This window comes from Lemur catta, chromosome 1 (assembly GCF_020740605.2).
Source record: "Lemur catta isolate mLemCat1 chromosome 1, mLemCat1.pri, whole genome shotgun sequence".
NCBI classification, from domain to species: domain Eukaryota; kingdom Metazoa; phylum Chordata; class Mammalia; order Primates; family Lemuridae; genus Lemur; species Lemur catta.
Genome location: NC_059128.1, coordinates 109,945,699 through 109,972,864, shown reverse-complemented (window position 1 = coordinate 109,972,864; position 27,166 = coordinate 109,945,699). Strand labels below are relative to the sequence as shown.

General features: G+C 53.2%; 1 protein-coding gene across 6 annotated transcripts; it reads left to right on the top strand.

Moving 5' to 3' along the window:
- The first annotated feature begins 7,728 nt into the window (after positions 1–7,728).
- On the top strand, positions 7,729–27,153 carry TYK2 (tyrosine kinase 2). Of its 6 annotated transcripts, none has more exons than XM_045545579.1 (26): positions 7,758–7,815; positions 8,261–8,507; positions 8,628–8,791; positions 9,697–9,909; positions 13,143–13,266; positions 13,362–13,509; positions 13,877–14,040; positions 15,864–16,230; positions 16,685–16,909; positions 16,997–17,154; positions 18,520–18,628; positions 18,721–18,913; positions 18,993–19,096; positions 19,181–19,363; positions 19,468–19,555; positions 20,752–20,879; positions 21,842–21,977; positions 22,061–22,215; positions 22,492–22,642; positions 23,098–23,195; positions 23,478–23,670; positions 24,014–24,132; positions 24,469–24,641; positions 24,977–25,094; positions 26,313–26,423; positions 26,508–27,153. In XM_045545579.1, the coding sequence occupies exons 4-26, from the start codon at positions 9,717–9,719 to the stop codon at positions 26,640–26,642; spliced, it is 3,573 nt and encodes a 1,190-aa protein (XP_045401535.1). In that variant the 5' UTR covers positions 7,758–7,815; positions 8,261–8,507; positions 8,628–8,791; positions 9,697–9,716; the 3' UTR covers positions 26,643–27,153. The 6 variants fall into 6 exon arrangements, with proteins under 6 accessions (XP_045401545.1, XP_045401535.1, XP_045401553.1 ...); XM_045545597.1 differs by having other exon boundaries at positions 7,759–7,815; positions 8,355–8,507; XM_045545570.1 differs by having other exon boundaries at positions 7,771–7,946.
- Positions 27,154–27,166: the final 13 nt, after the last annotated feature.

Below are 27,166 nucleotides of genomic sequence, written 5' to 3'. Positions count from 1 at the left end.
CTACACTACCCTCTGGGGGCTGCTTGTCACTCAGACCAGAACTTATGCCTCCTCCTCCCAGAGGCCTTCCTTGCCCCACATTCTGAGTCACCCTCATGCCAAGCCACCCAGCCTGAATTTCATGCCCTGCTTAGCCGACGTGTGTATTGTCACCCTCCCATGTAATGTGGGCGCCGTCAGGGGACAAACGGAGTCTTTCCTTTTTCTTGCAATACCCACATCATGGGAAAAGGGGCCCTTGAGAACGTTTGCAAAGCATTGGATCAAAGGACATCCCCGGCCTCCAGTTGCTGTTGCCTATCACCACCAGGGGGCAGACGTGAGCTGCATGTCAAGTGGTGTTCCTTGGTGCTTTGTGCATGGGTGGGAATGGCAGGTGGGGGCTGCCGACCCACCTGAATCCTCAACTTTTTCCTTAAGAGATGGGGACTCACTATGTTGCTGCCCAGGCTGGCCTCGAACTCCTGACCTCAAGCGATTCTCCTGCCTTGGCTTCCCAAGCAGCTGAAACTACAGGCCTCAACTTCTTTTCGATCTTTTACTGTGAAAACTTTCACAGACAGATTCAATATCACTGATTTTTCCTTTGGCCTGAGACTCCAGTGTGGCTCAACTGTTGTTACTGATTCTGTCTTGATTTAAAATTTTGACATTTTGTTCATCATGGACATGTTTGTATTAATGTCAGCTTTTCAAAATATTGCATTGAAATATTTATCCAGCTACTCCTCAGGCTGGAGTGCAGTGGCTCCATCATAGCTCACTGCAATCTTGAACTCCTGGGCTCTCCTGCCTCAGTCCCCTGAGTAGCTGGGACTACAGGCGCATGCCACTGGACCTGGCTAATTTTTCTGTTTTTTCTTTTTTTAGACATGGAGTCTTGCTATGCTGCCCTGGCTGGGCTCAAGTTTCTGAACTCAAGTGATCCTCCCGCCTCGGCCTCCCAAAGTGCTGGGATTACAGGCATGGCCACCCTGCCTGGCTGGGATCACCCTTAGTAGTTTCTTGCACATCTTTCCAGGGTTTCGTTTTGGAAAATCAAATATATTCTTATTCCTTACTTGTTTTGTTTTACACAAAACATAGTACACTCTACGGTCTGTGTGACCTGTGTGCATTTTGCTTTGTTCACTGAACAATTCACCCTGCAGAGCTTTCCTTATCAGTCTCACATCAGTTTCCTCATTCTAACTGCTTAGAGCTCCAGTAGGTGCATGGGTCAGCGTTTATTTTGCATTAGTCCCTTCTGATGGCCACTCGGATAGACCACATTTTGTCTATCCATTCATCTGTCGATGGACTCTTGGGATATTTGTACCTGCTATGAACATGGGTGTGTAAGTATCTAAGTCCCTGCTTTCAGTTCTTTTGGGGATAAGCCAAGGAGTGGAATTGCTAGATCACACGGCAATTCCGTGTTGAACTTTTTTAGGAATTGCCAAACTGGAAGCCTCTTTTGAATTCAGTAAGGAGCTGGTGTCAGGGACCCAGGAGCAGATTGGGGACTTGTCTTCAAAGCCCTCTGGTTCCCTTCTGGATTTGGAACCACGGGAATGAGTTACTTATTCAAAAAGAAACAAGAAAAAAAAATGTTTAAAACACAAAAATAGCAGGATAAGGATGTTTCCTGGAGCCATTGAATCCACAAAATTGAAAACCACATATATGTCCATCATGAGAAAAGAGACAAATAAATTGTGGTCTGTTGCCTGGCGCGGTGGCTCATGCCTGTAATCCTAGCACTGTGGGAGGCCAAGGGGGGAGGATCGCTTGAGGCCAAGAGTTCGACACCAGCCTGAGCAACATAGTGAGACCGCCCCCCTACTCCTTCGTCTCTACCAAAAAATAGAAAAATTAGCCAGGTGTGATGGTGCACACCTGCAGTTCCAGCTATTCCAGAGGATCGCTTGAGCCCAGGAATTTGAGGTTGCAGTGAGCTATGATCACACCACTGCACTCAGGGTAAGAGAGCAAGAACTTGTCTCAATAAAAAAAAAGAAAGAAATTGGTCTGTTAAGTTTTGCAATATTGCATGATAGAACAACACCAGTGAGTGAAGTAGGCCTTCTTGCATCAACAAGGATGAGATTCAGGAACATGATATGCATGGGGCAAGTTACAGATTCCAGTTTATGAAGTTCAAGAACAGGTTTCTCTTTGGGGCCTTTGCTTTGGCTATTCTCCTGCCTGGTACACTCTTTTCCTGGACATCCCTGTGGCTCCCTTCCCGCCTCCCTCAGGTGGAAATGGAGGTCTCCAGCCACCCAATCTCCACCATCCGTCTCCAGAACTGAACTTTCTCATCTTCCCAAACTGAAACTCTGTCCCCTTTAAACAGTAACTCCCCGTCCCACTCCCCAGCCCCTGGCACCCACCATTCTACTTTCTGTCTCTACGAATTTGATTACTTTAGGGATCTCATATAAATTGAATCATACAGCATTTGTCCTTTATGTCTGGCTTATTTCACTTAGCATAATTTTGGTTTTTTGAGACACAGTCTCACTCTGTCGCCCTGGGTAGAGTGCAGTGGCATCATCATAGCTCACTGCAGCCTCAAACTCCTGGGCTCAAGCGATCCTCCTGCCTCAGCTTCCCAAGTAACTGGAACTACAGGTGCGTGCCACCACATCTGGCTGATTTTTTTATTTTTTGCAGAGTTGGGGTCTTCCTCAGGCCGGTCTCGAACTCCTGAGCTCAAGCGATCCTCCCACCTCGGCCTCCCAGAGTGCTAGGATTACAGGCTTGAGCCACTGCGCCTGGACTGTTTCCACTATTTGCCTAGTGATGTACTGATTTCTCTCAATGTCTTTTGGGGTGTTTAAAAGATTTCATAATAAATAAATTTCACAATATAGATCTATAGGTAGTGGAAAGGAACAATCAACAAGAAATATTGTTGAAGGAAAAAGATGACAACATTCATTGCACTGCAGTTCTAAACTTTTTGTGCGTATTAACTCATTTGATGCCCTCGACACTCTGCTGAGTATGGGACCCTGAATAGCTCTGTTAGGCACAGGAAGAAAGTGGGGCACAGCTAGGGTAAGGGACTGCCCAGGGTCACACAGTGGCCCAGCTGGGATTTGAACTCAGGCTGCCTGATGCCAGCCTTTGTGCGTGTCGAGCCTCTGTTTCCTCTCAGGCCAGCACAGAGTGTCCCTTCTATGGCTGCTCCTGGGAATTTTCTAGAGAACACAGATTCACCCATGTGCCCAGTGGGGTGTGGAACCTTCTTGGAAAAATCCCCAGGAAATGCACTTCATAGCTGTTTTGGGGAGGGGGCTGACTGTTCACTGCACTCTCCCATTCAAATGAAGATGAAAAGGTTTTGTTTTTAATTCATCAACTCTTGGCTTTTCCCCGGGCCCAGTGGGAGCTGTGGGGAGGCGGTTCCTTGCAGGTCTGGCAGCGGCAGGGGAATCCCCCAGTTCCAGCGACTTCCTGACAGGGTGGCTAACTCTCCTGGTTTGCCTGGGATTGTCCCAATCTTAGCATGGAAAGTCCTTCATCAGGGAAATCCCTCAGTCCTAGGAAGGCCTGGCTTGTCACTCTTAGTGCCTGGGGTCTCTGTTATAGGCCAGGGCTAGAACTTGCAGTGCAGGCAAGAGGCCTCGGGCCCTGGGACATGAGCCTCCATGGCCTCTTCTCTTCCACTGGCAAGTTGGGGGGCTGGTCCCACTTGAATATAACCTGGGAAGGCCCAGGGAGAGCTATGCGGCCAGGCCTTGGCCAAGCACCAGCCTGAGAAAATTGGAACTATTGTTATAATTTATTGTGATTACTGGGATTATTACCGCGATTGTTATTATGAGTCACCCCATCCTACATGTCCTGCTGGTTCCTTCTGGAGTAATGGATACCGGGTCCCAGGCCAGTCTGATCCTCTGTGGTCTGGTGTCCAACCCCAGAGCCTCGCCCAGGCTGACTGTTGAAGAATCTGGCACCATCAGCTTCCTGCTGCTGCACTCCCGGCAGCGACACAGAGGAAACTTGGGCTGGAAGGCCACGGCTTCTAGGCCATTCTCTCCTCCAGCAATGGCTTCTTAAGCACTCACTGGGCTCCAGGCACAATTCCAGGCACTGAGGACACAGCAGATGACAAGACAGACCCCTCCCTGGTGGAGCTGACCTTCAAGAACAGATGTCAGGCAGGCAGTCTGGTGTTCAAAGAAACTCCAGGCCAGGTGCGATGGCTCATGACTGTAATCCCAGCCCTCTGGGAAGCTGAGGTAGGAGGATCGCTTGAGGTCAGGAGTTCAAGACCAGTCTGAGCAAGAGCAAGACCCCATCTCTACTAAAAATAGAAAAATAAGCCAGGTGTGGTGGTGCGCCCCTGTAGTCCCAGCTACTTGGGAGGCTGAGGCAGGAGGATCGTTTGAGCCCAGGACTTTGAGGCTGCAGTGAGCTATGATAATGCCACTGCACTCTACCCAGAGTGACAGGGGAAGACTCTGTCTCAAAAAAAGAAGAATTTCTAGTGAAATGGCAGGTCGTGATAAGGGCTGTGAAGAAAATACACAAGCAAAGGGAACATAGTGATGGAGTTACTGATTCAAAATGAGGAGCTTCTGGGAAGTGGTGAGGTTTTATTTTTTGTCTTGGGAGCTCGGTTTGTTCTATCATTGTCCCTTAAAACTGGACCCATACTTTGGGAGGCTGAGGCAGGGGATTACTTGAGGCCAGGAGTTTAAGAACAGCGTGGGCAAGATAGACCCCATCTCTATTTTTTCTAAAAAGAAAAAAGAAAGAAAGAAATAGAAAACTGGACCCATAGGTAAAATTCATGAAAGAGTTTTTTTGTTTGTTTTGTTTTGTTTTGTTTTGTTTTAGAGACAGGGTCTCACTCTGTTGCCCAGGCTGGAGAGCAGTGGTACAATCATAGCTCACTGCAGCCTCCAACTCCTGGGCTCAAGTGATCCTCTTGGCTCTGTTTTTCTTTCTTTTTTAATACATGAAAGCTCAATTCCTTCAGATATAAGGATATTTGTGGGTTCAGAGTTGTCAGACTCATCTATGTCTGCCCAATATTCCCATTCCAACCTCAGGGACCCAATAAATCCAAACCAATGCCCTTATCTTAGTAAAGGAGACCATTTGGGGTGTGCATTTAAATGACTTTAAAATTCTGTAACCGATACACTTGGGCCTTGGGTCTGATCTCACACACACACACACACACACACACACACATATATATGTGTATATAAAGATTCCTTAAGGCCACCAAAACAAAACAAAATGAAACAAAAAACCTGTGCCTGTGTGCATTTACACCCCTAGAATGTTCCTTGCAGGAATAAAATTGAAAACCACATAAAAGGCTATCAATAGGAGAATGGACAATTAAATCTTTTTTTTTTTTTTTTGAGACAGAGTCTCACTCTGTTGCCCAGGCTAGAGTGCCGTGGCATCAGCCTACCTCACAGCAACCTCAAACTCCTGGGCTCAAGCAATCCTTCTGCCTCAGCCTCCCGAGTAGCTGGGATTACAGCCATGTGCCACCATGCCCGGCTAATTTTTTCTACATATTTTTTAGCTGTTCAGCTAATTTCTTTCTATTTTTTAGTAGAGACAGGGTCTTGCTTTTGCTCAGGCTGGTCTCAAACTCCTGAGCTCAAAACGATCCACCCGCCTCCTAGGATTATAGGCATGAGCCACCGTGCCCGGCCAGGACAATTACATTTTGATCTATTGATTTGTACAGTGGAATATGATACTGCAGAGAAAAGGAATATTCTAGAGTCTCTTATGTCAACATGGATGAATGTCAAGAATGTATCATTGGGTAAATAGAAACAAATGGCAGAAGAACATATACAGTATGATACATATGCATAGTTTTCTTGTTTTAGTATGATTTTTTTATTGTTTATTGTTTATTTTTATTGTTTATTGTTTATTTTTATTTTTTAGAGACAGAGTCTTGGTCTATTGCCCAGGCTGGGGAGCAGTGGCATGATCATAGCTCACTGGGTTCAAGCGATTCTCCCGAACTGGCCTCCCAAATTGCTGGGATTACAAGCAGGAGCCAGTGAACCCAGCCCAGGCTGTCTTTTTTTTGAGACAGAGTCTCACTCTGTTGCCTGGGCTAGAGTGAGTGCCATGGCGTCAGCCTAGCTCACAGCAACCTCAAACTCCTGGGCTTAAGCGATCCTACTGCCTCAGGCTCCCAAGTAGCTGGGACTACAGGCATGCGCCACCATGCCCGGCTAATTTTTCTATATATTTTTAGCTGTTCATATAATTTCTTTCTATTTTTAGTAGAGACAGGTTCTCGCTCTTGCTCAGGCTAGTCTCGAACTCCTGAGCTCAGAACGATCTGCCTGCCTCAGCCTCCCAGAGTGCTAGGATTACAGGCGTGAGTCACCGCAGGCTAAGTCTTTATCCACATTTTCATACTGAATCTCCACAGCTGTGCTGCAAGACAGTCTTTTCGCCATATTTTCTCAGACTCAGAGAGGAGCAGCCATGTGCCCTTGTCCTTGGCAAACAGACCCCAACTCCAGAACAGTCTGACCTGTCTGTGCCTGTCTGCTAAAGAAAAAAAAATATTCTAACACTGTTAAAACGGTAAGGAAGACTCTATTCAGGACTATACAATAGGGGTATTGCAATAAGGGAGAGAAATCAGGCTCAGCTCCAAATGCGGCAAAGACAGCCGGGGATTAATAGCCAGAAATCAGAGTGAGGGGGTCGTGGAGGGAATATTATTACTAAGAGGTGATATTAAGGGTAGGAAGAGTCTTGCTAAACTGATCTAACAAGACTCTTGCTAAAGGCAGGACAAGGATTTATACGTCAAAGGTGGGGGATGAGGAACTTGATCAGATATTAGGGGTGGGGGATGACTTAGTAGGATCCTTTGCTAAGACTGGCCAGGCCAGGCCAAAGACAGGCTCAGGGTCATGGTCAAGGACTGATCAAAGCCTAGTCCAGAAGAGGGGTCAGAGAACTAACGTTTGACTAAAGTTTGGTCAGAGATACAGTCTTTGTCACCTCTCCATGCCTCAGTGTCTTCCTCTGCGAAATGGGCATAATAAGAGGCCCCACATAGAGGGTTGCTGACAGGATTAAATGAGATAATGCAACGTAAAGCGATCAGCGTGTAGCCTCCTCAGTAAATGGCAACCACTGACTGGCCAGTGGGGATCTGAACTCAGATCTAGTGGTGGGAAGTCCAAGCTGCTACCTTGACCACTAGGGGGCCTCAGACGACAGGGCTGCTGGTGATCAGGAAGGGGACAGGAACTGGTAGGTCAGGAATGCCTCCCGGAAGTTAAGTGGGGAATCCCAGCCCGCAAGGTGGAGTTGGCCAGGTAGAGCCGAGAGAAGGGAGGTGGAACAGGATGGAAGGGGGAGCCACAAGGCAGGGGTTTGGAGGGTTGAATGGCGTCCGGGTGCAGCCTTGAACGCTGAGGTGAGGACAAGATCCTACGCCCCGAGTCAGGGTCATATACACCTGACTTGAGTACAGAACCCAGCTGGGAAACCCAGGTTCTGGTCACACCGCCCCAAACCCAGTTCTCCCGCCTACTTCCGTATCTCCGCCCTCCCCGTGGCAGCCAATCGCAGACGTTGTAGTGCATCCGGGGGGCTGATCCAGCCAATCGAGGCTGAGTCACGAGTAACACCAAGGCCCAATTGGACCGCCGCAGTAGCGGCGAACAGCCAGGGCAGTGGCCAATGGGCGTGTGCGTTTCAGGCGGCCAATGGGAGGCGGCGTCTCGGTGGCGAACCAGCTGCGGCTCCCCTGGGCGGCGGCGGCGGCGGCGGGGCGGGGTCCGGGTTCGAGTCCAGAATCCTGGGGGAAGGGTGAGTCTGGAGGGGGACATGGAAGGGGCGCTCCCGGGAGGTCATCAGGAAGGAGGCGCGGGGACTGGTTGCGCTTGGCAGGCAGCACTTGGATGGGAGCCCCCGCTGCCTCGGGTCCGGTCCGATGCCCGGTGAGTGCACATCCTGGTTCCTGCCCCTGTCAGCCGGCTCTGGAGGTTTTGCGGGGCGGGGGGTTGCAGCCTTCCCAGGTGCGGACCTCACCCCGACCCCATCTGCAAAGGCGGGTCTGGATCCAGTGCGGACGAGGAAGGAGGAAGTGAGCACCGGGAAAGCCCCATGTCTTGGATCTCGTCTGAAACATTAGTAGATGTTAACACTGGGCATTTATTAAGCACTTACTGTGTGCCAGGCCCTTCCCCTGCCCCATCTCGTTGAATCTTCCCAACAACCCTTTGAAGTAGAGACTTGCATACCTATTTTCCAGACAACGAGATAAACTCAGAGAGGAGCCAAGTCCTGAGGCATTTGACTTTCTGCCATTGTGACATCCTCCTCTTCCCATCACTGTCTTAAACCAGCGACATCAGTGGAATCCCTGACAGCCCTTCCCTGACCATACCGGAGACCTAACCTTTCACTCAGGAGGCCTAGGCCCTGGGTTGGGGAAACAGAGCTGGACCCTAATCCTCCTAGCAGTCAGCAGGGACTGGAGTCACTCATGGGGCGAAAGGGTAGGTGTGGGCGACAGGGATCGTGGCCTAAATGAGAAAAACAATGACAATGATGAAATTAATCATAATTATTTTGTTCTCATTTTGGTCATTTGTTATCTTTTTCATGTCTGCATCAAGGTCTGAACTGAACGTGTAACATGCTGAACTTCGTTGAAACGTCACAACCATCTTTTGATGGCAATGTTCCCAGCACCTCCCTTTTCCTGATGGGGAAACTGAGGCCCAGAGTGGCTGAGTGACCTGCTATAGCTGACACAGGGAGCTCCAGGACTCACCCCCAGGTCTGTTTGACTATGCCTATCTGCCTGCTGATCTCAGGGAGGTGGGTTCAGAGTGGATTTTTATGTTGGTACATATTGTCAAAAGAGGGGAGGGGCTGGGCACAGTGGCTCACACCTGTAATCCCAGCACTTTGGGAGGCTGAGGTGGGAGGATCACTTGAGGCCAGGAGTTTGACACCAGCCTGGGTAACACCGCAAGACCTCATTTCTACAGGAAGAAAAAAAGTTTTTTTTGAGAGAGTCTCACTTGGTTGCCCCAGGCTAGAATGCAGTGGTGTAATTATAGCTCACAGCATCCTCAAACTCCTGGGCTCAAGCGATCCTCCTGCTTCAGCCTCCCCAGTAGCTGGGACTACAGGAATGTACCATGATGTCCAGCTAATTTTTCTATTTTTAGTAGAGACGGGGTCTCACTCTTGCTCAGGCTGGTCTCGAACTCTTGATCTCAAGTGATCCTCCTGTCTTGGCCTCCTAGGGTGCTAGGATTACAGGTGTGAGCCACTGCGCCCAGCCCAGAAAAAAAATTGAAAAATTAGTCAGGCATAGTGACATGTGCCTGTAATCCCAGCTACTCCAGAGGCTGAGGAGGGAGGATTGGTTGAACCTAGGAGGTTAAGGCTTCAGTGAGCTATGAATGAGCCATTGCACACCAGCCCGGGTGACAGAGTGAGACCCTGTCTCTTAGGGGAAAAAAAAGGGGGGGGGTGGTTTCACTGTTATCATTGATGACAGATCTACTAGGTGGGGACGCATACCCCAGCCCTGTCAAAAAAATGTGGAAACAGAGGCTCAGAGATGGGGAATCGGGTGTCTAAGGTCACACAGTGAGGGGGACCTAGAATCTTTGAGGTGCTAAAGGGGGCCTCCAGGCGAGGCCTGGGACCTGACAGACTGTTCTCTCCCAGCCGAGTCAGCCGTGAGGAGCATGCCCCTGTGCCAACGGCGGGGCTCCAGGGGCAGCAAGCCCGATGCGAACGGAGCTCAGCCTGTGGCTGCCATGGGGGGCCTGAAGGTGCTTTTGCACTGGGCTGGCCCTGGTGGTGGGGAGCCCTGGGTCACCTTCAGTGACAGCTCGCTAACCGCTGAGGAGGTCTGCATCCATATCGCACACAAAATCGGTGAGTCTGGGACATCGACACCATCAGGGCTGGGTGGCGGTACAGGTAGCAGCTGGGCCCCACCTATCCATCCATCCATCCATCCATTCATTCAGCAGCCACTGAGTGAGCACCTACTATGTGCCAGCCCCAAATCACTGCCTTTGTAGAACTGATATTCTAGTAGGGAAGACAGCAGAAACATAATAAATAAATGGCCAGGTGTGGTGGCTCCCACCACTTTGGGAGGCTGAAGTGGGAGGATCAGAGGATCACTGGGGACCAGGAGTTTGAGCCCAGCCTGGACAACATAGCAAGACCCCATCTCTAAAAAAAAAAAAAAAGAAAAAGAAAAATTAGCCAGATGTGGTGATGTTCGCCTGTAATCCTAGCTACTCAGGAGGCTAAGGTGGGAGGATCACTTAAGCCCAGGATTTGAAGGCTACAGCGAGCTGTGATCACGTCACAGCACTCCAGCCTGGGTGACAGAGTGAGATCCTGTCTCTAAAAAAACATAAATAAAATACATTTTAAAATAAAAAAGTAAGAAAACCGGATGAGAACATCAGAGATAATGGAGGAATATTAAGCAGCGAAGGGAGATGGGGCGTGCTGGGGGTGGAGAGAGGTTTCTCTGAGAAGGTGCCACTTGAATGACAAGTTAAGGAGGTGAGAGCGGGAGGCATGGTGATATCCAGGCAGAGGGAACAGCAAGTGCAAAGGCCCTGAGGTGGGAACTGGTCAGGAACAGTGAGGAGCAGAGTGAGTGAAGGGGAGACAGGAGGACGTGAGAAGGCAGATTATGTATGGGCTTGTAGGCCTTGGAGGGGACTTTGGATTTTATTCTGAATGACATGGGACCCCCAGAGGGCTGTGAGCAGAGGAGAAACATGGCTGGACTTGGGTGCTCACAGGCGCCCTCTGGCGGCAGTCAGGGGAACAGGCTGGAGCGGTCAAGGCAGGAGAAAGGAGAGTAGGGCAGAGGTGACCTCTAGGTGGGACATGAAGGGGGCAGGTGAACCAGGGCCAGATCTTACAGTAAGTTATATGCTAGACGGAGGACTTTAGAGTTTAGACCTCCTGAGAGCAGTAGGGAGCAGAACCCCAGAATGGCTTAGAGAAGCTGCAGTCGATGTGCTCGGAAGTATGATTTCACCTGTTGGTGGAGGGAAGGGCTCTTTCCAAGGAGGCAATGCTTACCTGTCCCTTCCTCCAGAAAGCCCCCTTAACCCTCGGCCACCACATCCTGCTTCTGGATTGGGGCGCTCCGGTGGATGTCTGCATCTCATATTTCCCCATCCGTGGCTGATTCTTAAAGGACTTGGACAGGTTAGCTGGGTGGCGTGAATGAGGCCCAGCAGAGGGAACAGTGTGCATAGAGTGCCCAGAGAGCTCGGTCAGTTGGAGGAAGCAAAAGACCTTCAGGGTGACTGGGGTTTCAATTTGGACAGTTTGAAAGGAAGTAAGAATTGAAACCAGAACATAATAGGCAGAAGCAAGGTCATGGTTACTCAGTGCTGGGATGGGGTGGCGGGGGCAGGTGTTGAGCTTTTTCAGGGGACAACAGGGAGCCATGGAAGGTTTAAGCTAGAGAGTGAAGCAATCTGACTGGTTCTTTAGGAAGTCTCACAAGGAAGATATCCTCCCTTTGCAACAGGCAGTACAATTAAATGCAATGACTTTGCAGAGCAACTTGACATCTTCTAACAGTTGAAATGTACATTCCCTGAGGCCATGTAGTTCCACTCCTGGATGGATATTCACTCTACAAACACTCAGCTCGTGTCCCAGGGGACACCTATGACAACATTCAGAGCTGCCTCATTTATCATAGTTAAAAATGGTGGTTGGGTGCGGTGGCTCACACCTGTAATCCCAGCACTTTGGGAGGCCGAGGCAGGAGGATCACTTGAGGCCAAGAGTTTGAGATCAGCCTGAGCAAGAGTGAGACCCTGTCTCTATAAAAAATAGAAAAATTAGCCAGGTTTGGTGACACTCACCTGTAGTCCCAGCTACTCTGGAGGCTGAGACAGGAGGATCCCTTGAGCCCAGGAGTTTGAGGCTGCAGTGAGCTATGATAACACCACTGCACTCCAGCCTGGGCAACAGAGTGAGACCCTGTCTCTAAAAAAATAAAAAATACATAAATAAAACCCTACTGTAGCATGAAAAGCACATTGCAGAAAGACATCTGCAGTATAATGCCACACATTTCAAGTTTGTGACATTCAAGACTAGATTGGAAAGGACACAAAAATGATAAACACTACTTTGGGAGTATGCTGACCACCTCTTTGAAGGAGGAAAAACAAAAAAGATGTAGACAGGAGCTTCAGTTGTACTTGTCAAGTTTTATTTCTTTATCTGGTGGCTGGTACATACATGATCATAAATTATTCTAAAGGGACTATTTTAGATAAAACTCTAAAATGATATGTAGAAAAAGAAAGATGCCTTGGGTGGCTATGGAGAATGATGGCAAGTTTGAAGGCTGGACTAGAGTTGAGCTTTGGATTTGAAGGTGGCAGACGGATCCCAAGAACATGGAGGCTGCAGAAAGAGCAGGCCTTGGTGACCAATCTTCTGTGGAGGGGATGGGAGAAGTTGAGGACAAGGACCACGTTCCTGGCTCAGAGAACTGGGCAGAGGAGGGGCAGGTTTGAGGTCCACGAATGAGATATGTTTGGAATAAGGCACATCTAAGGGGGGCCTCTGATGTTCATGGGGAGATCCCAGGAGGAGGTTGCATGTGTCTTTGGGGCTGGAGTTTAGGGGAGACATTGGGCAAATTGCCAGCAGCTGATAGGGTTGTGTTAGTCAGGCTAAGATAGGTTTTGCTGCAGTAACAAGCAAACTTCCAAATCTTCCTGTTTTAAGACAATCAAGGTTTACCTAAAATCGAATACAGGTTGGATGGTTCACCTCCATCTTCACCACCTGGCACAAGGTGGTGACAGGAAAGATGGTAAGGGGGTTAATTCCAAGCTTGGAAATGTGTCCACCTCCCATTGGCCAGAAACCAATCCAGTGGCCCCATCCTAGCTGCAAAGGAGGCTGGGAAATGAAGTCCTCCTGTGAGGCCACAGCATAGTCACTCATGCATTGTCCTCTGCCCATGAGCAATGTGAGACCAAAGCTGTAGGCAGGGGAGGTGGCCCAGGGTAGGAGTGTAAAGAGAGACAGAGAATCTGGGGGTCCTCCCTGTTGATGGCATCAGGTGACCTGACCTTGACCTCATTTCTCCCCTGATGCAGGCATAACTCCTCCCTGCGTCAATCTCTTTGCCCTATTCGATGCCCAAGCTCAAGTCTGGCTGCCCCCAAACCACATCCTAGAGATCTCCAGTGACACAAGCCTGGTGCTGTATTTCCGCATGAGGTAGGTGAAGGCCCCTTGGAAGGTTTGTCCCCTTCTCTTCTGGACCTGATCTGAGTCTATACTAAGCCCCCAGCTGTGCCCTTCCCTTCCTGCAGGTTTTATTTCCGGAACTGGCATGGCATGAATCCTCAGGAGCCAGCTGTGTACCGCTGCGGGCCCCCAGGCACCGAGGCTTCCTCAGAACAGACAGAGCAGGGGGTGCAACTCCTGGACCCAGCCTCATTTGAGTACCTCTTTGAGCAGGTGTGAGCAGGGCTGGGGAGGGGTGGCAGGACTATTTAGGGGGGACTTACGAGCAGTTGAGGAGCCTCCACTTCCCTCCCTGATTCAATATAGCCAATAAGTTTCAACTCATGGCATCTGGGATCTTTTGGTTGCCTGAACTGATTGAGTTTGGGTCGAAGGGGAAAGAGTGTTGTGATTGATTAGTGATGTCTGCCACAGGCATAGGATTGGACAGAGTTGGTATGTGTGCTGTATATTTGGTCTTTCCAGAAAATGGTGATCTCTCCCCTCCCCAAGGTGGCCAGAAACAGTAAACCAGAGTCCTCTGGCTAGAGAGTGAATGCATTCTTACGGCTCCTTTTCTGCCCAACTCCCCCGTCCCCAGGGCAAGCACGAGTTTGTGAATGATGTAGCATCACTGTGGGAGCTCTCAAACGAAGAGGAGATCCACCACTTTAAGAATGAGAGCCTGGGCATGGCTTTTCTGCACCTCTGCCACCTTGCCCTCCACCGCGGTGTACCCCTGGAGGAGGTGGCCAAGAAGATCAGGTGTCTGGGAATGGGGTGTTGACACTGCCTGGGTCGCAGGGGGTGGGAATGCCCCAAACATCTGGGAGCCAGGGTGGACTTTGCATATTGCCATGCTGTTATTCATTTATCACTTAGTGAACACCTACTAGCACTAGTTTTTTGTGTTTTTTTGTCTGTTTTAAAGGCAGGTATGGGCCAGGTGAAGCAGCTAATGCCTATAATCCTAGTATTTTGGGAGGTCGAAAGCCCAGGAGTTCGAGACCAGGCTGGATAACATAGCAAGACCCCATCGCTACAAAAAATAGAAAAATTAGCCAGGCATTGTTCCACGTGCCTGTAGTCCCAGCTACATGGGAGGCTGAGGCAGAAGGATCACTTGAGCCCAGGAGTTTGAGATTGCAGTGAGCTGTGATGATATCACTGCACTCTAGCCTGGGCAATAGAGTGAGACCCTGTCTCAAAAAAATAAAATAAAATAAAGGCAGGTATATTCCTGAATGGCACTAGTTCTAAATGTTGAGGTCACAACAGTGAACAAGTCAGACAAAACTCTCCACTTTCTTGGAGGTCCCATCCCATGGAGTCAGGCAGTTAACAAAATACAAAAGTGAAATATACAGGCCTGGTGCTGTGCCTCACTCCTGTAGTCCCAGCCATTTGGGAGGCTGAGACAGGAGGATCGCTTGAGCCCAGGAGTTGAGGCTGCAGTTAGTGGGGTGGGGGAGGAAATTGGAACAGGAAAGTAGGGACCTGGCAGACCCCCAAAGCCCATTGGCTTTGAGAACTCATTCTAATTCAAGGGAAGGAAGGACACAGGAGTCTGGGGAGCTGGGAGCCAACTCTTCTCACTCCCACCAACAGAGCTGTGGTGGATCCATGCATCGCAGTGAGGGCTGGCCAGTCAGGGCATACTGCCTGGAGGAGGCAGCACAAGAGATGGATCTTTCAAAACCGGCCATTCTCTCTGGGCACGGTGGCTCACACCTGTAATCCCAGTGCTCTGGAAGGCCTAGGTGAGAGGATCGCTTGAGGCCAGGAGTTGGAGGCTCCAGTGAACTATAATTGGGCCACTACACTCCAGCATGGGTGACAAGGCAAGACCCTGCCTCAAAAGAAAAAAAAAGACAGCCATTTTTCTTAAAGCATGTATTTTGCCATCTCTATCCTGTTATCCTCTGAAGGACTAGGGCTGTGGCAGCAAAGTCCAGGGCTTTGGGAAGCCCAGAGGAGGGACCCCGTGCAGGCTGGACATCAAAGAATGCTTCCCTGGAAGAGATGACTTCTCTGCTGAGACCATAAGTTGAGTAGGTTGCCAGACTACACTGGCAACACATTCTAGGCAGAGAGGATAGCATACATGAAGGCTGAGGCAGAAGGTGGCAAAGGCCCGTTTCCACGGCAACTGAATATAGAAATTTTTAATGTTTTTTTTTTTTTTTTTTTAAGACAGGATCTTGCTCTGTCTCCCAGGCTAGGGTGCAGTGGTGTCATCATAGCTCATTGCAACCTCAGACTCCTGGGCTCAAGTGATCCTCCTGCCTCAGCTTCCAAAGCAGCTGCGACTACAGGAGACGCCATTACGCCTGGCTAATTTTTCTATTTTTTGTAGATATGGGGTCTTGCTTTATTGCCCAGGCTGGTCTTGAACTCCTGGCCTCAAGTGATCCTCCCGCCTCTGCCTCCCAAAGTGCTGGGATTTGAGGCATTTTCCACTGTCCCCGGCCAGTGTGCCTATTTTCTAGATGAGCTGAGGCTCCGAGAGGTTAAGCCGCTTGCCCCATGTTGCCCAGCCTGGCCTGCCACACAGGTCCCTGACAGATCCCTCCATGTGGCCCCCACAGCTTCAAGGACTGCATCCCACGCTCCTTCCGGAGGCAGATCCAGCAGCACAACGTGCTGACGCGGCTGCGCCTGCGCAATGTCTTCCGCAAGTTCATCCGGGCCTTTCAGCCGGGCCTCCTCTCCCAGCAATTGGTCATGGTCAAATACCTGGCCACACTGGAGCGGCTGGCGCCTCGCTTTGGCACAGAGCGCCTGCCGGTGTGCCACCTGAGGCTGCTGGCCCAGGCCGAAGTTGAGCCCTGCTACACCCTGGACAGCGGGCCGTCCCCCGCGGACCCCAGCCCTGAGTCTGCAGCTGGGCCCTCCACCCACGAGGTGCTGGTGACAGGCACCGGCGGCATCCAGTGGCGACCTATACAAACGGAGGTGAGCAGGGTGCCTCTTCCGCTCTGGGGTTCCAAGTAGGGCTGGGGCGGGGATCTCTGCTCATCTTTGAGGGTGGCTGAGGTGAGCCCTCTCCCCATATGGCTCTTGGCTGGCTGTCCCCTGGGGTCTATTCCTTGGAGAGTGTGCTACATCTGCCTGCCCCCTGGGGTCCTGATTTCTGGAGTCTACACCCCTGGGAAATCCCTTTGTCTGGGGACCTGGCACCTGGGGGTGAGTGGACCGGGATTGTCCACTCTGCCTTCCCAGAGGTTGCTGACATGTGTTATCTTTTGGGAGTGGGTCCCTGTCCTACCTGTGACACCTGGACTCCTGGGAGGGTGACCTGAGGTGGTGCCTGGCCCCTCTGGCTCCCATCTCTCTCCTGAGGAAAAGTGCAAAGGAAATTAACAGGCATCGCCTACTCCAACCCCTGCCCTACACACTGGGTGTCTAGGGCTCTAGTGGTGGCGGTGGCAGCAGCAACATCAGTGGCAGCAGTGGCAGGAATCCCCACGCCAGCCTGTCTGGGAAGAAAGCCAAGGTGCACGAGGTGGGGGACCCACCAGTGGACAGGCCGCAAGAGCCACCGTGGGCCTACTTCTGCGACTTCCGGGACATCACCCATGTGGTGCTCAAAGAGCGCCATGTCAGCATCCATCGGCAGGACAACAAGTGCCTGGTGGGGCCCGGGCAGGAGTGGGGGGTCCGGGCTGGGGGCTGCTCTGGTTTGGGCCACCTGCCTGATGTGACCTGCCCCTGTCCTAAGGAACTCAGCCTGCCCTCCCGGGCCGAGGCCCTGTCCTTCGTGTCACTCGTGGATGGCTATTTCCGCCTGACAGCTGACTCCAGTCACTACCTGTGCCACGAGGTGGCCCCACCACGGCTGGTGATGAGCATTCAGGATGGCATCCACGGCCCCTTGCTGTGAGTGCCCAGGGCGGGGGTGCAGGGGGGCCTAGGGGACCTAGGGGGGTACCACTGAGGCTGCCAGCTAGACTGTAAGCACCAGGGGCTGTGTGTGTGCATATGTGTTTGGCTACGTGTGCATGTGTGTGTGCATTTATTTCTCAGTGTGTGTGTGTGTGCACACGTGTGCATGCATGCACCAGTGTGTGCTTATGTGAGTGTACACGTACACATGCATTTATGATAGTGCATGCACACACACCAGTGTCTTTATGTGTGCACACGTGTTTGCCTGTGCGCATGGATGTGTGTGCACACACTGTGTGTACATGAGAGTGAGCATACGTACGTATGCACATCAGGGGTTATGGGACAAGGTGGTATGGACTGCATGTCATCATGAGCATCCTGTGTTCGGGACTGTCACTGTGCAGTTCTGGATGTACAACTGCCTGTTTGTCACGTGGCTATGTCACTGCCCCAGTGACTGTGTTTGAGACTGTCATTGCATATTGAGGTTGTCATTGCACAAAATGGGTGATGTGTTGCACTGACACTGGTGACAATTCGGGGTATGTCGGGCACTTCCACCTCTGCAGGCAGGTGCCGTGCTGGCAATTTGTGTGTCACTGTCTCAGCAGGTTTGTTTGTGACTTGTGGGGCCAAGAATGTGAAGTGTCCATACCTGTGGGGTCATCAGGTGCAGGGGTGTGCATGGCCATCCTGGGTGCTGCCAGGTCATGGTTTGTGTCTGTGTGCTCATCTGGTCATCAGCTGTCTCTTGTCCTTACCTGTGACACAGGGGCAGGGGGGAGTGGCTGTTTCACCTCGTGAGGCCTGTGGCCGTGCCTGCCTTCACGGCTGGGTGTGTACTGCCCCTGGTACAGGTGTCTGGGGGCCGTGTTGCTGTGTCAGCCACTGCATGTGTTGCTATCTGGGCCTGTGTGGCTGTGTCACCTTGTAGTGCCTCTGATAATTGTCACCTCGGGGTCTGGGATGTCAGGGCCCCCGTGTTGCTGTGTTACATAATCAGGTGTATCTATGATTGTTGTCCTTTGGGTGTATGACAGATCATCCATCATCTGTCACCCTAAGAGTGGCCCCAGGTGGCTGTTTCCTGTCTTGGGTGTGTCAACCTTGTCAGCCCCTGTGTCTGTCATGCACAAGTTTGTACCTGTTCTTGTGCTTGTGTCTCTGTGTGAGTGGCTGTATATATGTGTGTGTGTCCAGACTTAGTGTCACAACTTTAGTGGATGTGTCTGTCACTTGTCCCAGCTGGGTTGTGCCCCTCTGGACAGGTGTTCTGTGGTGTTGTTACCCAGTGTGTGTCCAGCAGTGGCTCTGGGTGGCCTGATGGTGTCCCCTCATCCCCCTCTTCCCCAGGGAGCCGTTTGTGCAGGCCAAGCTGCGGCCCGAGGACGGCCTGTACCTCATCCACTGGAGCACCAGCCACCTCTACCGCCTCATCCTCACAGTGGCCCAGCGTGGCCAGGTGGGCCTGGGGCAGGAGACCTGGGCTGGGGCTGGACATGCTCCCTGCCTGGACCCCTGCTCACCGTGTGTACCCCTGCCACCTCCACACAGTCACCTGGCCACGCACAGAGCCTGCACCTCCGCAAGTTCCCCATTGAGCAGCGGGCTGGGGCCTTCGTGCTGGAGGGCTGGGGCCGCTCCTTCCCCAGCGTGCGGGAGCTGCGGGCCGCCTTGCAGGGCTGCTGGCTGCGGGCCGGGAACGACAGCTTCTCTTTGCACCGCTGCTGCCTGCCACGGCCGGGAGGTACGGTGATAGGGACCACTGGGTGGGGGTGGCATCTCTGCCCCATGCCAGCCCTCAGTGACATCACCCCTGCCCCCAGAAATCTCCAACCTCATTGTCATGCGGGGGCCTCGGGCCAGCAGCAGGCAGCTCAACCTCAGTCAGCTCAGCTTCCACCGTGTCGGCCAGGACAAGATCACCCAGGTGGGTGGCAGGGAAGGGCTAGGGTCCCGGAGAGGTCAGCTGCCAACTGTCCTCATGGCGATGTTCTGTGCCTTGTTCCTGTAGCTGTCCCACTTGGGCCAGGGCACGAGGACCAACGTGTATGAGGGCGTCCTGCAAGTGGAGGGTGGGGACCCCGAGGAGGGCAAAGTGGACGGCGGGGACCCTCTCGTGCCCGGTGGGAACTCTGGGCAGAAGCTACGAGTGGTGCTCAAAGTGCTGGATCCTAGTCACCATGACATTGCCCTGGTGAGTGACACGGCCCAGCCTGCGTGTGTCTGCAGAGTAGGGCGCAGGGGGACAGGATGGGACGAGTTGGGTTTGCAGCCACCTGACCTGCCTGGTCCCCACAGGCCTTCTACGAGACGGCCAGCCTCATGAGCCAGGTGTCCCACGTGCATCTGGCCTTTGTGCACGGCGTCTGTGTGCGCGGCTCTGAGAGTGAGTGGGCCCCGCCACACCCAAGCCCCTGTTCCCCGCCACCCCCCACTTTTACCTACTGCGTGGGTGGCATCGGACCCCCAACTTACACCCCAGCCTATGACCACTTCTCCACTCTCCCTTGCACCCTGACCCTCGGCTACACCTTGACCTTCAACCTATATTCCCAGCTCTGACTATATTCTAGCCCTCAACTTACATCCCTTGACTTCGCCTGCACCCTGACCTTTGACCTACACCCTGATTCCTGACTACATCTCAATTAACATCTGCCACCGGCATGACCTCCACAACCTAGGCCCTGTCCACCCTCTGACCCCATCAGCACTAGTGCCCCAGGCAGACCCCAGCCCTGTCGGGACCCTGACATCCAATCCTACTGAAAGCCCAGCTGCAGCACACCCCAACTCTGTGTGGACCTCAAAACTCCTTGTACAGGTGACCCCAGACCCGCCAGTCCTTCAACCCCATGTGTGTACATTTCTTTTACTTTCACCTTGGCACTGGCCCACGCCCAGACCCGCATCTTCCTGCCAACTCTGGAAGAATCCATTTTGGGTTTTTTTTTTTTTTGAGACAGGGTCTTGCTCTGTCACCCAGGCTGGAGTACAGCAGTGATGCAGTCACAGCTCACTGTAGCCTCGAATGCCTGTGTTCAAGTGATCCTCCTGCCTCAGCCTCCTGAGTAGCTGGGACTACAGGTGCACACCACCATGCCTAGCTACTTACTTATTTTTTTGTAGAGATGGGGTCTCACTATGTTGCCCAGGCTGGTCTGGACTTCCTAGCCTCAAGTGACCCTCCCACCTCAGCCTCCCAGAGTGCTGGGATTACAGGCATGAGCCACTGCACCTGGCCTGGCATCCTAACATCACTGTGCCCCAGTCTCAAGCACCCTACTTCCCCACTTCCGTGGTCACCTTTATCACTTGAACTTCACCTTCCTCAATGCCCCAGCCCACCTGGACTCACGCCACTGTCCACCTCTGCCTTACCCTGCACCGACTGCAGCCTCTGCCCTGTCTTGCATTTCTCCTCTCCCCAAACTCACTTCCAACCCAGACCAAACCCTGCCCACACCTCTGCCCTGACACCTCCCCAGCCACAAGCCCAGTCCCTGAGTCCAATCCTGCCCGTCTCCCCCTCCAGAGGGTAGAAGCAGGCAGGTAGCCTCTGGAGCAGCTTTGTCTTTGCAGACATCATGGTGACGGAGTACGTGGAACATGGGCCCCTAGATGTGTGGCTGCGGCGAGAGAGAGGCCATGTGCCTGTGGCCTGGAAGGTGGTGGTCGCCCAGCAGCTGGCCAGTGCCCTCAGCTACTTGGTGCGTGGCCTGTGCCTGGGGCCCTTGGCATTGGGGAGGGCCAGGGTCGTCTTGGCATTGGGGTGGGAGGCCTCCACCCTTTGCTCAGTCTACACGCAGACCCTGGCTCATGAACCTCCTCTGCCTAGTGGCCCAAGGCCCTTGGGGCCTGGCTGTGTGGCCTCCTCTGACTGTCTCTCTCTCTTACCCTTCCTTCTTCCAGCCCCTCCTGCTCTGGTCACCCCAGTTTCCAGAGCTCCCCCTTCACCTACTCATTCAGTGTTTACTGAGCACCCTCTATGTTCCAGGCCCTGTTCTAGACCCTGGGGACACAACAGAGAACAGAACAGACCAATCCCTGTCCTCAGAGAACTGGCATTTTAATAGGAAGGGACAAACAAGGAAAAATGAGTATGTGACAATATGTTAGAAAATAATAAGAACTACTAGGCGTAGTGGCTCAGCCTGTAATCCCAGCACTTTGGGAGGCCAAGGTGGGAGGATTGCTAAAGGCCCAGGGTTCGAGACCAGCCTGGGCAATATAGCAAGACCCCGTCTCTTAAAAAAAATAAAATTAAATTAAAAGATAAAAAGCATAGGGGCAGAGATAAGGAGTTGCTATGGTTTGAGGAAGAGGTGAAGTTTTAAATAGGTGGCCCCAGAAGGAGGTTGGCAGGGGGGAGCTCTGAGGGTTCTGGGGGAACAGAATTCCAGGCAGAGGGAATAGCCAGTGCGAAGGCTCTGGAGAAGGAGTGTGCCTGTGTGGGTTTGAGGAGAGCCTTGGCCACCAGCTCTGGGAGAACAGGAAGTACCGCACAGTCCCCAGCGCTATTTCGTCATGGTGACAGTGTATTGGCATCCCAATAGTCACCACAATTGTCTTTTTCACATTGGCTGTCCCTGGGGGGGCCCCATGGTTTAGGGGTTGGGAGTCAGGTCTGCGCCCCTCCTCCATGGCCACATCCCTCTCCTTTCCACCCCAGGAGGACAAGAACTTGGTTCATGGTAACGTGTGTGGCCGGAACGTCCTGCTGGCACGGCCGGGGCTGGCAGAAGGCACCAGCCCCTTCATCAAGCTGAGTGACCCAGGCGTGGGCCTGAGTGCCCTCACCAGGGAGGGTGAGAACCTGAGCAGGGCTGGGCGCAGAGAGGGGCTTCCTCTCCTCTTCCCACCCTTAGTGACCTCTGACCCTGGCCCCCAGAGCGGGTGGAGCGGATCCCGTGGATGGCCCCTGAGTGTCTGCCCGGCGGAGCCAACAGCCTGAGCACTGCCACCGACAAGTGGGGCTTTGGTGCCACCCTCCTAGAGATCTGCTTCGATGGGGAAGCCCCCCTTCAGGGCCGAGGCCCCTCTGAGGTACGTCCAGGGGAGGTGAATGGAAGCCAGGCCAGAAGGGACAAGTGTCCCAGCTCAGCTCAGCAGAGTCAGTAGGACTGGGGTTCCAAGTCCTGGCTCTGGGGCCGTGAGCAAGTTGTCTCCCCTTTGCCGATGCCTTGTCTACAAAATGGAACTGGCCAAGAGCAGGCACCTGGCTGGTCTGGACCTGCTGCTCTAGGGACCTGCCTCTGCTTCTTGGGGAAGGGGTGGGAGAGTATGGGGGTTGCTGATTCCTGTGGGTCCCCTGCCCTGCAGAAAGAGCGTTTCTACCAGAAGCAGCACCAGCTGCCGGAGCCCTCGTGCCCCGAACTGGCCACACTCACCAGTCAGTGCCTGACCTACGAGCCAGGCCAGAGGCCGTCATTCCGCACCATCCTGCGCGACCTCACTCGGCTGCAGCCACACAGTGAGCCACCTCCCAGTGCTGGGACCCTGGGGAAGGGGCCAGGGATGGGGTTCCTGCTGATGCACCCACAGTATGCCCAAGGTCTGTGGTTAGGTGTACAGTGGCTCAGGATGTGTGCTGGTTTCCAATTCACTTAAAGGCCCTGGCTGTCCTGAGCTGTCCTTTTTATTAATGTTTCCACAACTTCTTTGGATATGAGACCACCACAGTTTTTTTCTTTACTCAATGAAATGTCTGTGCACTCTATCCAATCTCAGGACATCCAAGTGTCAGTTTTAATGTGGCCCACTCTGCACATGTTGGACAGGAACTGTAATTTTTCCGTTGTTGCAAAAATATGTTTTCTTGCCTCTGGGGGCAGAGGCTGGTGGAGCAGCAGCCACTTCGGGACCCCCAAGCATGGGTCCGCTGGGGAAAGGGCCAGTGTCTGGCCTCACTTACTGGGGCTCTTCCAGATCTTGCTGACGTTGTGACTGTGAACCCCGACTCCCCGGCGTCGGACCCCACGGTTTTCCACAAGCGCTATTTGAAAAAGATCCGGGATTTGGGCGAGGTGAGGGCGGGCCCTGGCCCACGTGGTGGGGGAGAAGTTTGGGAATTAAGTAAAGGCCTGCCTAAGGGTGGTTTTGGGGAGAAGTGAGTGGGGTGTGGCATAGAAGACCCTCAGCTTTGAGTGAGGCCTTGGGGAATTGGAAGAGGTCTGGGCTCCCAGGAGACCCATCTACACGGAGTAGGTGGGACCTGGAACTTTTAATGTGGATCTGCGTGGGGGCAGAGCCAGGGAACTCGGGGGTGGGGCTGACCAGCCGTCGTGCGCTCCGTGCGCTCCGGCCAGGGTCACTTTGGCAAGGTCAGCTTGTACTGCTACGACCCGACCAACGACGGCACTGGCGAGATGGTGGCCGTGAAAGCCCTCAAGGCGGACTGCGGCCCCCAGCTCCGCTCCGGCTGGAGGCGGGAGATAGACATCCTGCGCACGCTCTACCACGAGCACATCGTCAAGTACAAGGGCTGCTGCGAGGACCAAGGTGGGCCGGGCTGGGCGGGGCCTAGCTGTGTATGGGGTGTGGCTAGGATGTGGGTGTGGCATTGTGGGCGGGGCCTGGTTTGTTTGGCCAATTAGAGCTTCTTCAGCCCAGGCTGCCTCCTTCCCACCTGGCGGGGGCTGCCTGGTGGACCCAGGATGGGCAGAGTCACCGGTAGCTCCCTCGCGTTGGGGATGGGGTACAGGATGGGCCCTTCTCACCTAAGGACTGAGCCTAGCGTGCGCGGGTCTTGGCTTTCCCTCTCCACTTTGGAGGGGGCTCTGCATGGCTCGGGGTGGGCTGTCCCCGGCCCCTCCCTCTATGTCCCCCCCGTCCTCCGCACCAGGCGAGAAGTCGGTGCAGCTCGTCATGGAGTATGTGCCCCTGGGCAGCCTCCGAGACTACCTGCCCCGGCACAGCGTCGGGCTGGCCCAGCTGCTGCTCTTCGCCCAGCAGATCTGTGAGGTGGGTCGGCCCCGCTGCTGCTTCCAGAACTCGCTCCCTCCTCTTGGGTCTGACCTGGTCTGAGCCAGTCCAGGCCTGTCGGCTTGCACACCCGCCTCCGCTCACTTGGCCACGCCCAGCAGATTCAGCCCCGCCCAATTGGCCCTCCCCCCGCCAAGCATCTTTCGTCTGGCCCTGCGCCTGCTTTCGGGCCCCGCCCCCCTTGCTTGGCCACACCTGTCATCCTGCACTCTCCAGCAGCCAGTCCCCAGGCCTGACCTGACCCGCCCCCAGCCCTCCTGGCTGCTCAGGCCCGCCCTGCCCCACAGATCCTGACCTGGTCCACCCCGCCCCCAGGGCATGGCCTACCTGCACGCGCAGCACTACATCCACCGAGACCTCGCTGCGCGCAACGTGCTGCTGGACAACGACAGGCTGGTCAAGATAGGGGACTTTGGCCTAGCCAAGGCGGTGCCCGAAGGCCACGAGTACTACTGCGTGCGCGAGGATGGGGACAGCCCCGTGTTCTGGTGACCAGGAGGGGCGCACACTGGGGGTGGGGTGCCAGGGTTATTTGGAAGAGGCAGGGTGGAGGAGACAGACGCTGGGTCTGAGGTGACCCCCCTCCTCCCCCCGCCGAAAAAAAAAGAAAAATCCCAGTGGAAACTGGCGGGGCCTAGAGATGTGAGGGGGCGGGGCCAAGCTGGCCTGGCCAATTAGCATCTCACCCCCACTCAGGCTGCGCCCTTAAGGGTGGGTCCTAACTGAGGCCAGAGGGGTCCCTCAGTCCCACTTGAGGGCTCCAGCCTGGTCTGACCCCAAACCCCGAGTCTAGCCCCCAGGCCTGAATGTCCCCTCCCCCTAGGTATGCCCCAGAATGCCTGAAGGAGGGTAAGTTCTACTATGCGTCTGACGTCTGGTCCTTCGGGGTCACCGTGTATGAGCTGCTAACACACTGCGACTCCAGCCAGAGCCCCCCCTCGGTGAGAGCCAGGCCCTCGCTCCAGAATTTGCTAGAGGAGTTAGACATACATTCACATCCCAGCTCCTTACCCAAGCAAGCGCTTAACCTACCTGAGCCTCCTAGTCCTGATCTATAAAATGGGCCACTTACAGTGCATGCAGGGGGCTTTGATTGTGACAGAACCCCCACTCCAACTGATGTAGGCAAAATAGGAACAGCATACTCCACTGTTTATACACTGCATGGGAAAGGGCGTGGCTGAGGGTGGGGCTTACACTGGACTCTCAGGTGTCATCAGGAATCCCATTTTCTCCACCTCTCTTCTCTGTGGTAGGATCTCCCCCTGTTGTGCCAGCAGTGAACCCCAGACCTCCAGGTACCCTGCCTGCTGGCTGCAGGCTGGGGGCCAGTGGTCCCCCTTACGCATAATTCTCAGGACTTTTCTCTGGTTGGTCCACCTTGGCTCATGTGTCCACGTATGTGGCCAATCACTGCCTAGCCACCACGGTCCACAGTGATTGGCCAGACCTAGACTGGAAGGAGGAGCCCAGAATATGTTAGGGGTTTATTCCCAAAACCAGAGAACCTTTACAGAAGAAAAAGAAGATTCTGGATGGATAAGAACTACTTGCTGTAAGGCTTTAATAATAACAGCAAACACATAATTCAGACTTACTCTGTGAATATTAGTTTATCCAACTCTCACAGTAACCCCAGGTGGTAGATGCTGTCACCCCATTTTAGGGAAGAGGAAACTGAGGCCCAGAGAGGAAAAGTCCTAAATCCAAAGTCATACAGCCAAGAAGTGTGTGGAGTTGGGGTTAGAACCCACGTGGTTGGCCAGGCGTGGTGGCTCATGCCTGTAATCCTAACACTTCGGGAGGCCCAGGTAGGAGGTTTGCTTGAGGTCAGGAATTTGAGGCCAGCCTGAGCAAGAGCAAGACCCCGTCTCTACAAAAAAATAGAAAAATTAGCCAGGCGTGGTGGTGCACACCTGTAGTTTCAGCTACTCGGGAGGCTGAGGCAGGAGGATCACTTGAGCCCAGGAGTTTGAGGTTGCAGTGAGCTATGATGATGCCACTGTGCTCTAGCCAGGGTGACATCGTGAGACTCTGTCTCAAAAAATGAAAAAACGACAAAGCAAAAAAAATGATAAATAAATAAAAGGGGGGGAGAAAAAAAGAACCCACGCAGTTTTCACTGCCTCTTGAAAAGAATTCGTCTTGTTCTACTATAGAAATTCATCGAGCTCATAGGCCACACCCAGGGCCAGATGACGGTGCTGAGACTCATAGAGCTGCTGGAACGAGGGGAAAGGCTGCCCCGGCCTGACAGATGTCCCCCCGAGGTGAGACCCCCCTGCATCTTCTCCTGCCCCCACTATCACGGTATGGAGAGAGCCGCCACCACAACCTGGGTGTTTCCTTCCTAGATCTATCTTCTCATGAAGAACTGCTGGGACACGGAAGCCTCCTTCCGCCCCACCTTCCAGAACCTCATACCCATCCTCAAGACAGTCCAGGAGAAATACCGAAGCCAGGCCCCTTCGGTGTTCAGTGTGTGCTGAGGCCCAGTGGTGCCTTGGGGCACCATCCACTTCGGGGGCTTGGACCAGGCAGTACTCACAGAGTGGGCCCAAGACGGAGAAATCAGCCTCACCTACCTGCTGTGCCTTACTTCTGTCCGGAGACCCCACCTCTGTGAACTGACTTTCCATCCATGGCCGTGAGCCGGACCGTGACCCTGAGGAACCCAGGACAAGCAGGGAGCGAATCAGGCCTTTAATCCCCTAACTCCTACACTGGGGTCCACCATCTCCACTAGCCAATAACTACTTGTTAAGTGTACACATTACTTGGTGAGGACCACGTGCCGCATAGACTGCCAGTTTCACCTTTTCATTCCTGTGTGACCTCAGGCCAATGGCTTCACCTCTCTGGGCCTCCATTCTTCACATGCAGTGGTCATGCTTGCTTGCTCATAGGACTAATGTAAAGATCTAATGAGGTGGTATATGTAAAATGCTTAGCAGAGGGACGTGCAAATAAGTGTTTAATAAACATTCAATATGATTGTTATTCTGATGTTTGC

Excerpts from the sequence above, each read along its gene's own strand:
- TYK2 (XM_045545589.1), top strand. The coding sequence starts at position 9,717 with ATGCCCCTGTGCCAACGGCGGGGCTCCAGGGGCAGCAAGCCCGATGCG. Across the intron at positions 22,643-23,097 it reads CACTCGGCTGCAGCCACACA|ATCTTGCTGACGTTGTGACT; the intron begins GTGAGCCACCTC and ends GGGCTCTTCCAG. Across the intron at positions 24,133-24,468 it reads TCGCCCAGCAGATCTGTGAG|GGCATGGCCTACCTGCACGC; the intron begins GTGGGTCGGCCC and ends CCCCGCCCCCAG.